The sequence below is a fragment of the Periophthalmus magnuspinnatus genome, chromosome 1 (genome assembly GCF_009829125.3).
Source record: "Periophthalmus magnuspinnatus isolate fPerMag1 chromosome 1, fPerMag1.2.pri, whole genome shotgun sequence".
NCBI lineage: Eukaryota > Metazoa > Chordata > Actinopteri > Gobiiformes > Gobiidae > Periophthalmus > Periophthalmus magnuspinnatus.
Window position 1 is genome coordinate 29,687,986 of NC_047126.1, and position 13,676 is coordinate 29,701,661.

Genomic DNA, 13,676 nt, shown 5'->3' on the forward strand with positions numbered 1-13,676 from the left:
TTTTGTGGTTGCTATGGAAACAGACAACTAGAACAAAAATGACATTTTGTTTAATATGTTGGTTAAACTTAGTGAACAAACCAGAATGTTTTATATGTAGATTTCAGTCACATTTGAATAAATTGTCATAATCCATTTTTAAATAAAGCTCAACATGTTTTTAAGACTTAATAATGAACCAAGCAAAAAAACCAAACAACAAAAACAGAAATGTGTTATTAAATACGACCGATTACATAGATTAAGATACATGTTTAATTTCTCTTCATAAATTCAATATTTATTCTCAAAACAAAGTAGAAACTGAACTTTCCCCACATATAAGAAAAAAAAAAGTCATTCAAACTTGCTCTAGCGCCCCTTAGAGGAAAATAGACTCTTAACAGCTAAAAATATATTTGATTTTTAAGCGTACAGTAACACAACCCCCACCCAGTGATTGATATGAAAAACTCCTATTATCTGATCTACAAAATATACCAATGCACTTTTTAAAAATAGTTGATTTTGTCTAAAGCAGGACAGATTTTATATAGAACTAAGATACATTCAGATCTGAGGTGCAGAGAGTGTAGTGCGACGGGGGAAACGGGGGGAAGGGGCTGCTCAGTATCGGGTCTGGTACTCGTGGTGCCAGCGGTTAAAGTCGTTGTAGAAGAGGACGATGCTGCCCGACGCCATGCCAGTGATGATGCACCTGAGAGACGAGAAAGACGCTTAGGACACGACCAGTCAAAAGTCTGGACCCGCCCTCTTATGAAAGTTTATTATTGTCTACATTTCACATACAAACTGAAGACATATGATGCAAAATATATGGGATCACAGAATAAGAGGAAACGTTAAATAGAAAAATTCAAATCCACTTTTTGCTTTGTTGACAGTGCTGCAAACCCTTGATCTTCTCTCAGAGTGGCTTTAAGGATTTGATTACAGTGGTCCCTTGTTAATTATGGGAGTTACATTCTAAAAATAACCCGCAATACGTGAAATCCATGAAGTATCAGCTTTATTTTTTACAATTATTAGATATGTTTTGTAGCTGTAAAACCCCTCACCACACACTTTATACACTTTTCTCACACAGGCATTAACATTAGCGATATAGTGAGGGACAACTGTATATATTTTTCTAATGTAAAGTTATTTCTTTTTTTTTTTATTTCCTACATCATTTTATATATCTGGCTTCATATATTTGATGTTTTGCGGAAGTATTTAAAATGTAGAAAGTAGTAGACAAAGAAAAAAAAAACCATTGATTGAGAAGTGTGTCCGAGCATTTGACTGGTAGTGTACATAGTGTTGGCGTTGTGTTGACATTGTGTTAGCGTTGCGTTGTGTTGGCGTTGTGTTAGCGTTGCGTTGTGTTGGCGTTGTGTTAGTGTTACCTTTGGTCGTGGGACATGGCCATAGAGCGTATCCCAGCGTCGCAGGCCGGGTATGTGAACAGCTGTTTGAGGTTATGGAGCTGCCACACAGACACCACTCCTCCGTCTCCTCCCATCAGCAGGTACTGTCCATCACGGCTCAGCTGCATCGCCTAGGCAACGAGAACAAAACAAAATACACAGGGGATTAAAGAGGGCACATGCTCACTTCCAACTTCTGTCACCAGTCTGTGCTTAAAGGTACAGCATACTACGGAACAGTCGCCATGGAGATATACGTGTTTTATGCCATACTGTGGAAGATTTATGTCAAAGGAACATTTCCATGGAAACAAGCAAAAGGACGCCCTCCTCCAGGCCAAATGAGAGTCAGGTTTGTGGAGATGCAAGTCTTCTCACAGTTTGGATGCATGTTTTTTCTACATTTTTCAGTACAATTAACACAACCAAAATGAGAAAACATGCTTCCATTTTAGTCAAATTCTTGGCTAAAAGTTACATACTGTGGCTTTAGGTCAAGGAGAAACGCTAAAGATCCTTTAGCTGTGAAGAAACCTTTTTTTTTGGAACAGTACTCACCTCATAGTGTTGTTAAGATGCTAACAATTCTATTTCAGTTCTAAGGAAAAGGCTTGATAATCGATACTTTGTGAAACTACAATTATGATTAAAACCTTTTTTTATATTAAAGTGTCATTTTCAACACAAAATAAGAACAATGTCTAACTTTCTCCTATTTATGCGATTTAATAGCTGCAGTGATTTGACTTTTTTGTCTTATTTAGGGAAAAAACTACATGCATTATGGTCCTTTGCTCTGCTCTTTATTAAAGTCAGTTTTAGAATATAATTTCTTCTACCTTAGTCACAAAAAGATAATAATATAATAATAAGATAATAATGTACCATATTGTGAGATTTGGATATTGCCACATTCCTGTTATAGAATGACTTGTTGCTTAAGCCTTGAAACGAGTCGATAATAAAGGTCCAGGTGCAGCAGAAACTGTTTTATGCGATTAATTCTCTATCTAAATTAATCCTCTAAAACGCGACAGGGCTGCTCATGTCCTCTGAGAACTTCCTGTACACGATCCGTAACAAAGACGGCTCCACGAGAGGGCGGATTTACTCTGCTCATCTGCCCCGGGGCCACAGGGGAGAGCGCCGTACACAGTGACACAACAGGAGCTGAAATATGAGAGCGGCTCGGCATCAATCAGAGCAGAGCGACCAGAGCGACCAGAGCGGGGAGAGGCTGCCAGACGCTAATGTAAGGATCTGCTCAAGAGTTTATGACAGCGAGCGGCCACCTGCAGAGATTCAACACAGAGACTAGAAACATGTGTGTGCTGTTACATGTGCGCTTCTCAACCTGGGGCGTGCGGGCGGACATGTTGTGGGGGCGCTTGGAATGTTTCTCTGTTTATTATTTTTAAGAAATGGTAAAAAATAATATTTGAATGTTATGGTTTGTGATAATTTATGTTTTAGTATTGACTTGTGTTGCAGTTTAGATTTTTATTTTATGCTAGCTAACGTAAAAGAGGTTTAATAAAGTTGAGAGAGTTATTTACAAAAGCAGGAGTGTGTATGTTTTATAATTTGTGGATTTATAATTTGTGGATTAGTCATTTTACTGACAATTTTGCAGAACAATGTTTAACGTTATTGCAACATTTTTTTTTACTTAAATACGCACTTTTTGTACTTTTTATTTAAATTATTTTGGTGAAAAAAAAAGTTTTAAAAATTTATTTAAAATATTTAAAATAATAATTATTTTAAGAATAAAATTTTGCATGATGTTTACAGATGAGAAAAAAAATTGAAAAAGGTGGAAGAGTAAAAAATTACAAAAATAAAGTATCAAAAATGTTATGCTAAAAATATAAGTTGTTTTTCCCTTTAAAAGTACTTAATTAATATCCATGCTGTGTGATAGAAGGAGGAGGTCACTGCATCGCAAAATATTAAGACGCATTATTAACTATACTTAATATTGGCTAATATAATTGGCTAATATAAAATCTATATTAGCCAAAGCAGAGTCTATAAAACCCAACCGCGCCATAACCCGTGTGGCTCGACTCAAATAAGTGAATGAATCCCCGTCTGGTCGTTTGAAACGCTGTGGCACGGTGCCCGGCTGAGGTTAAATACACCGTCAGATCAGAATCCAACATGGCCGCCGAGTCCAGCGTGTTTTGATGTGTGCGCTGGAGGTCGGCATCACTCACGAAAGCAGGCCCGGGGACGCCAACAGGAGCACGGAAAACGGTACAGCTCAGCTCATTACAGGATATTTCCATGTAGGACTAAGTAAAACGGTTTGACAGTGGACGCGCTGAGGTTTAGGGTGACAGAAATCATTAGCCAAATCTATGTTTTTTGTAGCCCGTGAACATCAAATGAACAGATTTCTACGTCAAAACCAAAGTAAAACACATTTTTTTACACTATTAGTTAAAAAATGTGGACACACCCTTTCATTCATGTTTTTTTACTTTATGTCTACTACTTTCTACATTTTAGATACACACGGATAACATCAAATATATGAATGTAGAGTGATTTAGCAAAGAAAAAAGTAAAATAATGCAAATCGAATTTATTTTCTGTTTACTACACGTGTCCATTCATACTTTTGATACCTTCTGTGAGAATCTATAATGTAAATAATCGCAGAAATAAAGAAGAAACAGACATGAAAAAGTGTGTCCAAACTTTTGCCTGGTCGTGTATGTCCACATCCTGATTACAAAAACTTCAAACCCTCTAAATCTCTTCCAGTACAGTTGTGACCTGGGCTCTCTCAGCGGGGGTCCGACATTATAAATCACACTACTACCACTGCAAACTCAAACAAATATGTCCTCCGTCTCAGTGGGAACCAAGATGGCCGCCCGGATTCTGGTGTCTCCAGAACGACTGTAGCAGGAACATATTCAGCTTTAATGTCTGTATTTCCGACGTTTACATTTTTTTTTTTTTTTTTTTTGGACTGGAGGGAAAAAGTAGAGTTTGAATTTACGGTGCTGTTAATCCTTCTGGCTACATGCGCCGACTGTGGTTGAGTTATACCAGTGCTTAGTATCTAATCTGTTCAGTATGGCCGTGTCACCCGATGCCGCTTTTAGGCCGGGTACTTACTGTTAGCTTGTCATCTCGCCAAGCTAATAAATCTACCGAATGTGTGCGCAAAAAAGTAGCTTCTCTGCGTTTGAGGCCAAGATTTAAAAAAAAAAAAAAAAAAATGTAAAAAAAGATGGAGGAGGAGTAGTAAATAATGTCACAGGCCAAGAGGTGGAGATGTGGGGTAGGGGGTGTTTTTATGCTAGCTAAGATAACAGGTATTTCATATAGTCTACTAGAGGGGAGATGGAGTGAAGCTCTTGTTTACAAAGGCAGGAGTGTATACTTTTTACAGTTTGTGGATTGGTGACGGATAACTGATAATTTCGCAGAACAATGTTTAAAACTGTTGCAACATTTTTTAGTTAAAGGTCCTATATTATGGAAAATTGACTCTTGTGAGTTTCAAGTCATTGTTAGGATGTTGTTACCTGATCAAAAACATATCTGGAGTTGTGTTCTGTTTCATTCACACATGTTTGAGTAACACTTTATTATTGGGGATTATGTCTCCCCAGCTCAAAATGCTCCGTTTCACCTTGTGATGTCATGAAGTGGTAGTTTTCCAGTTACGATCTACCTTTTAGCTTTAATTCAGAAGAAATTGAGAATTCTAGGTCTGAAATTAGCCAAATCATTCTAATAAAGGTGTATGGAGTTTAAAAACATAGTGGAGCATTTCCTGTATTACCACATGATGACATCACAAGGTGGAACAGAATGTTTTCAGTTTAAGAAGAACTCCTAAATCTGCAGGGTGTGTGTGTAAAACATGTGTGAATGAAACAAATCACAACTCCAGGTATGTTTGTGACGAGGAAACAAGACTACAACATAGATCAGAAAATAGTGTAATATGAGCCCTTTAAAGATGTACTACGCAACTTTTGTACCTGCTCTCAATGGAGATGTTATAGCTTTTCTTCCTCGTTATGACATTAAACTTATCTATCTCCATGGAGCGCTTGCCACCAGGTTAACTCACTAGTCAGATCTGTAGAGAGACAAGCCAATAAACACCAAATATGTGTATTTATTGCCATACTGCGGAACATTCCAGGCAAAGCAATAATATCTCCATGGAGACACAGGTGGCCTCTATCGGAAAAGAGAATAAAAGATAAGCTATATTTGTCCAAAGTCACTGCGAGTCACTTGTGTGTGTTAACCAGACGGACCACATGGAAATAATACGCTCCATGGTGCTAAGCTAATGTAGCCACAACTGCTACATGTGAGCGTCTGTCCTTCGCTCCAACACGAGGAGGTGGTGACGTGAATTTATACACCGCTACAAATGAAACTACATTTTCTACATGTGAAAAAAACAAACAAAAAATCACCCCAACAATCGATTAATTTTGACATATTTTTATAGCTCGCAGATGCTAATTAGCTCGCCGTCCAAAACTCAGACCCAACATGGCTGCTGTTTGTATCTGCTCATAAACTTCCCTAAACAACACTTTGCAGTATTTACGCTTTTCTGACGACCGCGCGCACGACTATGCACCAGCAGGTTGGAGTTGGATTTTTTTTTTTCGTTTCCCTCTGCTAATCTAAACCAGTTGCTGTTTTGTCTGTCAGCGAGGCCGTACATTTCCCAGGCCGGGGCAGGAAACAGTGGGTCAGGGCGACCAAAGGCAGTAGCACTATCCTGTGTCGCCGTGGTCACCGGGGAGGAAGGGGAGGGGGGTAGGGTGGGGAGAGTGAGTGTCGTCCAGTGTTAATGGAGCGAACCTGCGGCATTGACCGGTCGAGTTGGAATGTTCTCTGGTAAAAGTAAAGTGAGACGATCGGAGCGAACGCCGGATCAAAAGGACATCTATGGTTAGGTCTGGAGGAGGAGGAGGAGGAGGAGGAGGAAGAGGGGGGTAATCAGAGGGTCTATGCACCTCTCTCTCCAGGGACTCACGCGGAAAACATCCAGACTCAACTCGGCTGTGTGCATCATCCAAACATTTCAAGCAAAGTTTCATAGGATTTAACTATTTAAAACCTGAGGTGCAAACTCAACAACCTCTTTTGGGGAATTTTCTTTAAGCATATATATATATTTTCATCACATTTTGTATTTTTTTATGATACATTTTTAGTTTAGAAGCCATGGCAGATGCAAGTGTCAAATGTGGTTGATCTGAGAATTTGATCATTTTGATTAAGTTAATAATTTTACTTCCTGGCTGGACATAGGCAACAGATGTGATTAGAGATAATGGTTGGCCGATATATAGAGCCGATATTTGGACTTTTTAGCGTATTGTTTATCGGACATCTTCAGCAAAGGCTGATATTTTGTTTTGTTTGATTTGTTGCCTAGAACACAAACACAAAGCTTTATTTTACCACTTTACTACAAAGAGAGTATTGTACTACATGTGATGCACCGCTCTCTTTTGTTTGTGGTAAACAAAGGGCTCTGGGTCAGTTTAAATAACATAATATCGCCAAAGTGTCTCGGCCGTCAGTTGCTCTGTATTCTAAACAATATGTATCAGCCTCGGCCATGAAAAAACACTATTATTGATCGATATCTAGAGGGGCGGACATACAGAGGGGTCATTTTATAACAGTTACCAAGCAACAATAGTGCTGTTAACAAGGGCCAAAGCTCGTTATGATTTGACTAATATAAATATATGATAACAGATTAATTTTCTGACTGTCAGAAGGAGCATATTCACCTGTCAGATACTTGTTGATGTTCTTTCTGTAATTTTCTATTTGTTTTCTCCAGCTTTTCTTCACAGACTGCCACTCGACTGATGTAAAACTATCACAAATATTTACCAGGTATTGTCCAACCAAACAGAGGAATAATTATAAACATATAAAAACCTGTCAGGAGCACTTTAGTCTAATTGTCAGAAAAGGGAATTGATCTCACAGCAGTGAAACTGGCAAACCACTGGGCCACAGTGAAACACAGTAATATATTGCTCTGTGTCTATATCACACACTTTAAAGAGGGCTGTAGATGTGTGTGTCTGAATAACTCCTGTGCTCAGTGTACCTTGATGCTGTCGTCCACCTGCATGTGGCCCTGCAGTTTGCCGTTGATGCTGAACACACAGAAGTGTCCTCTGTCGTAGTAGATCACACAGTGTCCCTCAGAGGAGGACTGCACCAGCCGGGGACGCACACACGCCTCAGGGGCATCCAGGGTCCTCAGCAAGTCCCCATTCATGGAGTGGATCAAACAGGGGCCCTCTGCACACAGACAACACAGGTTAGATTTTACGAGGACTTTACAATAGTTTAAGACATCTGAACATACTTTTTTTTTTTACTTTAATTGTCATTGAGAAATTCTTAAATCTGAAAATTTGAAGCCAAACTCGTGTGAGTATTTAAGGAATCAAACATTACACACAGCTAAATGTGTAAATTCAAATAAATAAACACAATGACTTAATTCTCAGCAACATTTAGTTAATTTGGGAAACGTTCCATTTCATTGAGTGTTAATTTTATTGGCACTAGACAAAATGAGCAAAATGAATCTATGTGATACTGGACCTTTACAGCCGCTGATGACCAGCCCGAGCTCGGCACAGACACTGGCACAGGTGACCTCACAGTCGTGTCCGGTCAGGATGGCCCGGGGCATGGTGAACTCTGCTAAAGAAACACAGACACAATATCACTCACATGTGCAGTACCAGCTGTGGACACTAGAGGGAAGGAGACACCACAGAATATATTTACTGTAGTGAACAAGCACAACATGGAATATATGAGGACTGATGACTGTTGTCTACTTTAAAACACAACCTTATATTTATTTTACAAAATGTCCAAGTCAGATTTGTCTCATTTTATTTTAGTAAACTGTCTGTTGATTTAATGCAAGATATGTGGAGAAAAGTTGCGCCAGTTAATTTTGATCTTTGCCTAACACATAACTTGATTCAGTGATACATAACAAGAAGTAATAATCAGTTGTTAATCCTGTTTTGTGTAATCTGACAAATGAATCAATGAGATTCATGGGAAAATGAACAGCGTGTCCAGCAGAACGGATCAGCTGACCCTTCTTACCCTGGACATGGACTATTCCAGCTCCTCCCGTCGAACAGGAGGCTACGGATCATTTGGACCAGAACCTGTCACCTCAAGAACAGTTCCTTCTCCTCTGCTGTTGGCCTGAATATTTTTTATAACACCTGTCACTCCATAACTCCAGGAGTCTATACTTTTTACAATTTGTGGTTTGGTTGTCTTTCTGCTAATTGGGCAGAACAATGTTTAAAACTATTGCAATATTTTTTGGTTCAGGATCCTATATTAAGGAAATTGGACTCTTGTGAGCTTTGAGCCATGTTAGAACATTGTTACCTCACCAGAAACCTTCCTGGTGTTTTGTTTCATTCTCACATGTTTGAGTAATCCTTTATTATTAGTCAGTTCGCATCCCCAAAGCTCAAAATGCTCTGTTCCACCTTGTGATGTCATGAAGTGGTAGTTTTCAAGTTAACAGCTCCTTTTATCTTTAGTTCAGTAGCGATTGGCAATTCAAGCTCTGAAATGATCCAAATGATTCTAGTGAAGGTGTTTGAAGTTTAAAAACATAGTGGAGCACTTCCTGTATTACCACATGATGACATCACAAGGTGGAACAGAGTGTTTTGAGCTTTGAAGCTGTAAACAGACTAATAATAAAGTGTTACTCAAACATGTGTGCCTGAAACAAAACACAACTCCAGGAATGTTTTTGAGGAGGGAACAACATTCTAACCTGGTTTAAACCTCACAAGAGTCAGTTTTTCTGTAAAATAGGACCTGTAACTACACAGCGCTCGTGTTGTAAAGAGCTTTTATCTTGACTCGAGTAAAATAAAATGAGATACGGGCCCTTTAAGTCTAAGTAAACAAACCATTGTAATCCCCTATAGAGACCCACAGCAGCCTCCTCCATTCTGTCATCCACCCACAGATAGATCTACAGTGCTCCCATAATGCACTCCTGTTTTATTGAATTCCATAACCTAATACAGGGCCTCTAATGAGAGCGCAAACTGAAGCCACCGCTACTGTAAAAGACATTATTAGATTTAACCCAAAAAAGACTGTACCCGTGACCCCTGTGCCCTGTGGGAGCCCTGCTGTAAAAATGACAAGACAGCAGCCATATTAAAGACTTTATGATCGCCCATGTCCATAAATGTAGAGCGGGCTAATGTGTTCCAGCACAGGCCAGAGGAGAATGGACTTATTTCAACAGGCAAAAACGGATTACTTATAATTGAGTTTTTGGGTATATATGGTGTATTACATGGATGAAATATGATAACGCAATGATTACTGCGCTGTATATGGCTGGAATGTTGATGTTTGGTAGAATTATTTCATGTGGGGCTGGTGTTGAATGTTTTTGAATGTTTTTAATTATAATCAAATTAGTTACAAATTTGTAACCGGCCTATAAAATCTGAAATCTGCAATAAGCACATCTGAATACTGTATTTGAGTGAGTGACAAAATACTCATACTTGTACGTAACTGAATTTATGTTAGTACTGTATATATCTGGGTTTTATATAGGGTAGATATATGTAGGAAAATGTGTGTATGTTTACATGTCTTATAGCTCAAAGACAATCAATATTTGACCCATTGCACTGATATTCACAGGTCAAATGCAGACTCCTGTTTACACTGACTTGTTTACTTTTCAATAAACTTAAAAAAGACTACATTTTATCACCTAAATATATCTTAGCCTGCAACAATCATTCTAAAACACTGCGGTTCTACGTTTAAACCAGGTCTAAAAGTGCACTACACTATTGCTATACTAGTTCTAAACACTAAATAACCAAAATCAAGATAAAAATTATCACTGAACTGACTCTAAATTGAGTGAATATCTGAACTGCAGACAAACCCGTGTACCGCAGTTTGAGAATCATTCAAAAAGTAAAAAGTAAGTACGTTTTTATCTGGAATATTGCTCTAGCCCCTGACATCTCTCCCATGTAAGTGGCTTAACCTGCCCCCACCCCTGGCTCAGCCGCACATGTACAGCTCTGATTTAGCGGGCCGACACCACGGTGTTACTAAAGGCTGCGGTTTGACCCTCCCGCGCCTGGATCACAGCTCTGTGTTGGACCTGAGCCCGGCCGGATCAATAAAGCTGATATATTGGTGTATCGGTTAACCTTTAGGGCCTTTCCACAGGGCCATTTGGTTTGCATTAGGACACATCTGACTGTGATCCAATACCTGCACAGGACTCAGCACTAAGCGGCTATAGGCGAGCGCACATTCACACAGGGAGTTAACGTGGGGGCTGTCACGATGGGAAAAGAAGAGTTTAGATTTGAAGAAGTACAACAGGGCAAAGTGTATAGTATTTTAGTAACGAGTAAAGCAATATATCTATCCCAGTAGATCCTATGATACGATACTATTTCTTTCTGCTCGTACATACAGCTAAATAATGGTGGCTATTGTCTAAGCAGTTAAAGATGCTAAAGTTGCTACATATTACATTGTTGTCTCCTGTGGTTCACAAAGCACTCATTACCATAGTATAAACAGTGATTTTTCTTAATCTTTTGACTTCTCTTGTTATTTTCAAAGCAGTAGGACAAAGTAAATGGGTGATATACATGGATACAGCTCTCTTGTTGTTGTGTACTTAAGTTCAAAAACAAGAGAGCTGTATTAAAACTGGCATAATTATATTTTAACTGGGCACAATTATATTAATGCTTCTGTCCTGTATTACAAGGGCTTGTCCTGGACTAGACCAGATGATTGTGAGATAGTTTTGATTTAGAAATGTATTTTTTCCATTCCAATTTTTGTTCTTTTATTAAACAAAATTGGTTCTTGTGAGCTTTAAGCCATGTTACAATGTTGTTTCCTCCTCAAAAACAGACCTGGAGTTGCGTTTTGTTTCATTCACACATGTTTGAGTAACTCTTTATTATTGGCCTGTCTACATCTCCAAAGCTCAAAATACTCTGTTCCACCTTGTGATGTCATGAAGTGGTAGTTTTCAAGCTTACAAATCCTTTAACCTTTAGTTCAGCATATTGACAACTCCAAAGCTAGAATCATCTCTTATGTTGTAAGATTAATACATTTGTACATGGTCCCTGATAAATAAATAAATAAAGAAAGAAAAGAAAGACAAATAAATAAATCAATAAAGAAAGAAATTTTAAAAAGAAAGACAAATAAATAAATAAATAAAGAAAGAAAGAATCACCCAAACGATTCTGTGAAAAAACACAATGGGGCACTTCCTGTATTACCTCATGACATCACCAGGTGGAACAGAGTGTTTACAGTCTGAGAGAAGAACAAAAATGTCCTTAAATTTGCAGGATTTGTGTGTTAAACAAAACACAACTCCATGTATGTTTGTGATGAAGAAACAGCATTATAACATGGATCTGAAATTAGAGCAGGTCCTTCAGTCAAAATTAACCAAATAAATCTTGCTAGCTGCTGGTGATAACTTTTCTATCAGGTGATTCTTTTGTTGGTCAGTATTCCCAAGTGTCTCCAGCAGATGGCAGTGCTACCTTTCGTTCCTCCCTCCTCTCTGTACACGCTGCCCCTGTCCTCTGCTTGGACATGTGTGTTCTGTGCGTATGAGGCGTTCGAGTGTCTCTCCAGAGCTCGGGATGTTCACACAGCATTATGCATGAGAAGAATGTGCGCGCCGCTCGTACGCTCACAGCTGTTGTTAGTCAGTCCCTGTGGCTCTTGGAAGGCGAAGAAAGAAAAACTAACCACTGTCTATGTATACGTCTATGAGCTTATAGAGCTATGTGTGCGCTGGCATTTATCACATCGTGGGGACTAGATTCTGTGTACACACTCTGGACGGAACAATTTGGCTAAAATGTATAATTGTGATTTTTCTGACAAGCACTGCGATTTATGTTTTAATAATAGGATTCTGTTCAAAGTCACGTTGTAAATACGTCCAGGAGAATTGACAGAGAGACTGAGCTATGAACACAAACTAATGTGAAAAACGCATTTCAGTACGTGTTTGTACAGAGCTGAACTGCAAGGTTAGCAGTTTTTATATAGAAAAAGACAGGATATTTTCTTGTTTGTGGAGGAAATAATGGTGCTACAAAAATTACAGCTTGAGATTTCCTAATTGTGTTGATTCAAATTGCGATTTCGATGAGATTAGGATTAATTTTGCAAGTAGTAACTATGGTTAAAGTGTCAAGTAGGGCTACCATTTTTTAATTAACATAATTTCTTCCATTAACAACAAAATATCCTGTCTTATTCTTAAAATGTAAAAACTTTTAACTCTGTGCAGCAACAAACACGTTCAGAAATGTGATTCTTGTGTTTAGACTGTTAGCAGGTTAGCTCATATTTCAGTCTTTTGGTCATTTCTTCTGGACGTGTTTGAACAGAGTACTATTATTAAAGTATAAACTGCAAATCTAATCGTGTTGCTTGTCAAAAAAATATAAATAAATAAAAATCACTATTAGACATTTTACCCAAATCGTTCAGTTGTCTCCAAGAAATTAAAGTCAAGGCAATGTCCCTAAGAAGCAAGAAAACCCAGCGTGTGTGTGTATGTGTGTCTGTATGTGTCTGTGTGTGCGTGTGTGCGTGTGTGTGTATGTGGTCTGAAGCAATGGAGCATCACATTGTGGTAGGTGCAGACCGCTCGTTTGGTCCCCAACATGTCAGCCGCTCACAGGGTTAGGAGAGGCGTGTTGGGTACAAACATACACTTTTTGTCCTGTCGTCATAAATCCGTCAAAGAAGAGGTTTTGGAAAAAGTAAATGTGAAAAGTGAAAGGGAGTGTGGTGTTATTTGTGGGTTGTGTAACTTGAACTCTAATGTATGTGTGAGTGTTTTGTACACTGTCAGCACAAACATCATTTTGACTTTTACACAATAAAATTATGCAAATATAGAAAAACGTTTCTTTCTGCAGATTTAGTTCCACAGTTGGATTATTTTGTTAAAACTGTTTTTGAATATTGAAATAAAGATATAATTATAATATGTTTTATTAACTGTGTGATGTGGAGAGATTTTTGGCAAAAAAAAAAAAAAGTTTAGAGTCAAAGGGTCTGTACAAAATATGGCAATACTGGCACTAAACTTTTCCAGATTTATACCATTTTGTTTGTTTGTTTTTTACAGCG

General features: G+C 38.4%; 1 protein-coding gene across 6 annotated transcripts in view; it reads right to left on the reverse strand.

Annotated features, from left to right (window-relative positions):
* Positions 1 to 233: 233 nt before the first annotated feature.
* The window catches only part of lrba (LPS responsive beige-like anchor protein), a 258,545-nt gene continuing 245,102 nt past the window's right edge, over positions 234 to 13,676 (reverse strand). For 4 of the 6 annotated variants that reach the window (XM_055221266.1, XM_055221265.1, XM_033972959.2 and 1 more), the window contains 4 exons: positions 8,046 to 8,147; positions 7,540 to 7,736; positions 1,392 to 1,543; positions 234 to 697 (listed from right to left, as the gene is read on the reverse strand). In XM_055221266.1, coding sequence (XP_055077241.1) covers positions 607 to 697; positions 1,392 to 1,543; positions 7,540 to 7,736; positions 8,046 to 8,147 — 542 coding nt within the window. In that variant the 3' untranslated portion in view covers positions 234 to 606. The remainder of the gene's footprint in view (positions 698 to 1,391; positions 1,544 to 7,539; positions 7,737 to 8,045; positions 8,148 to 13,676) is intronic. The other 2 variants (XM_033972966.2, XM_055221263.1) reach the window with 1 other exon arrangement.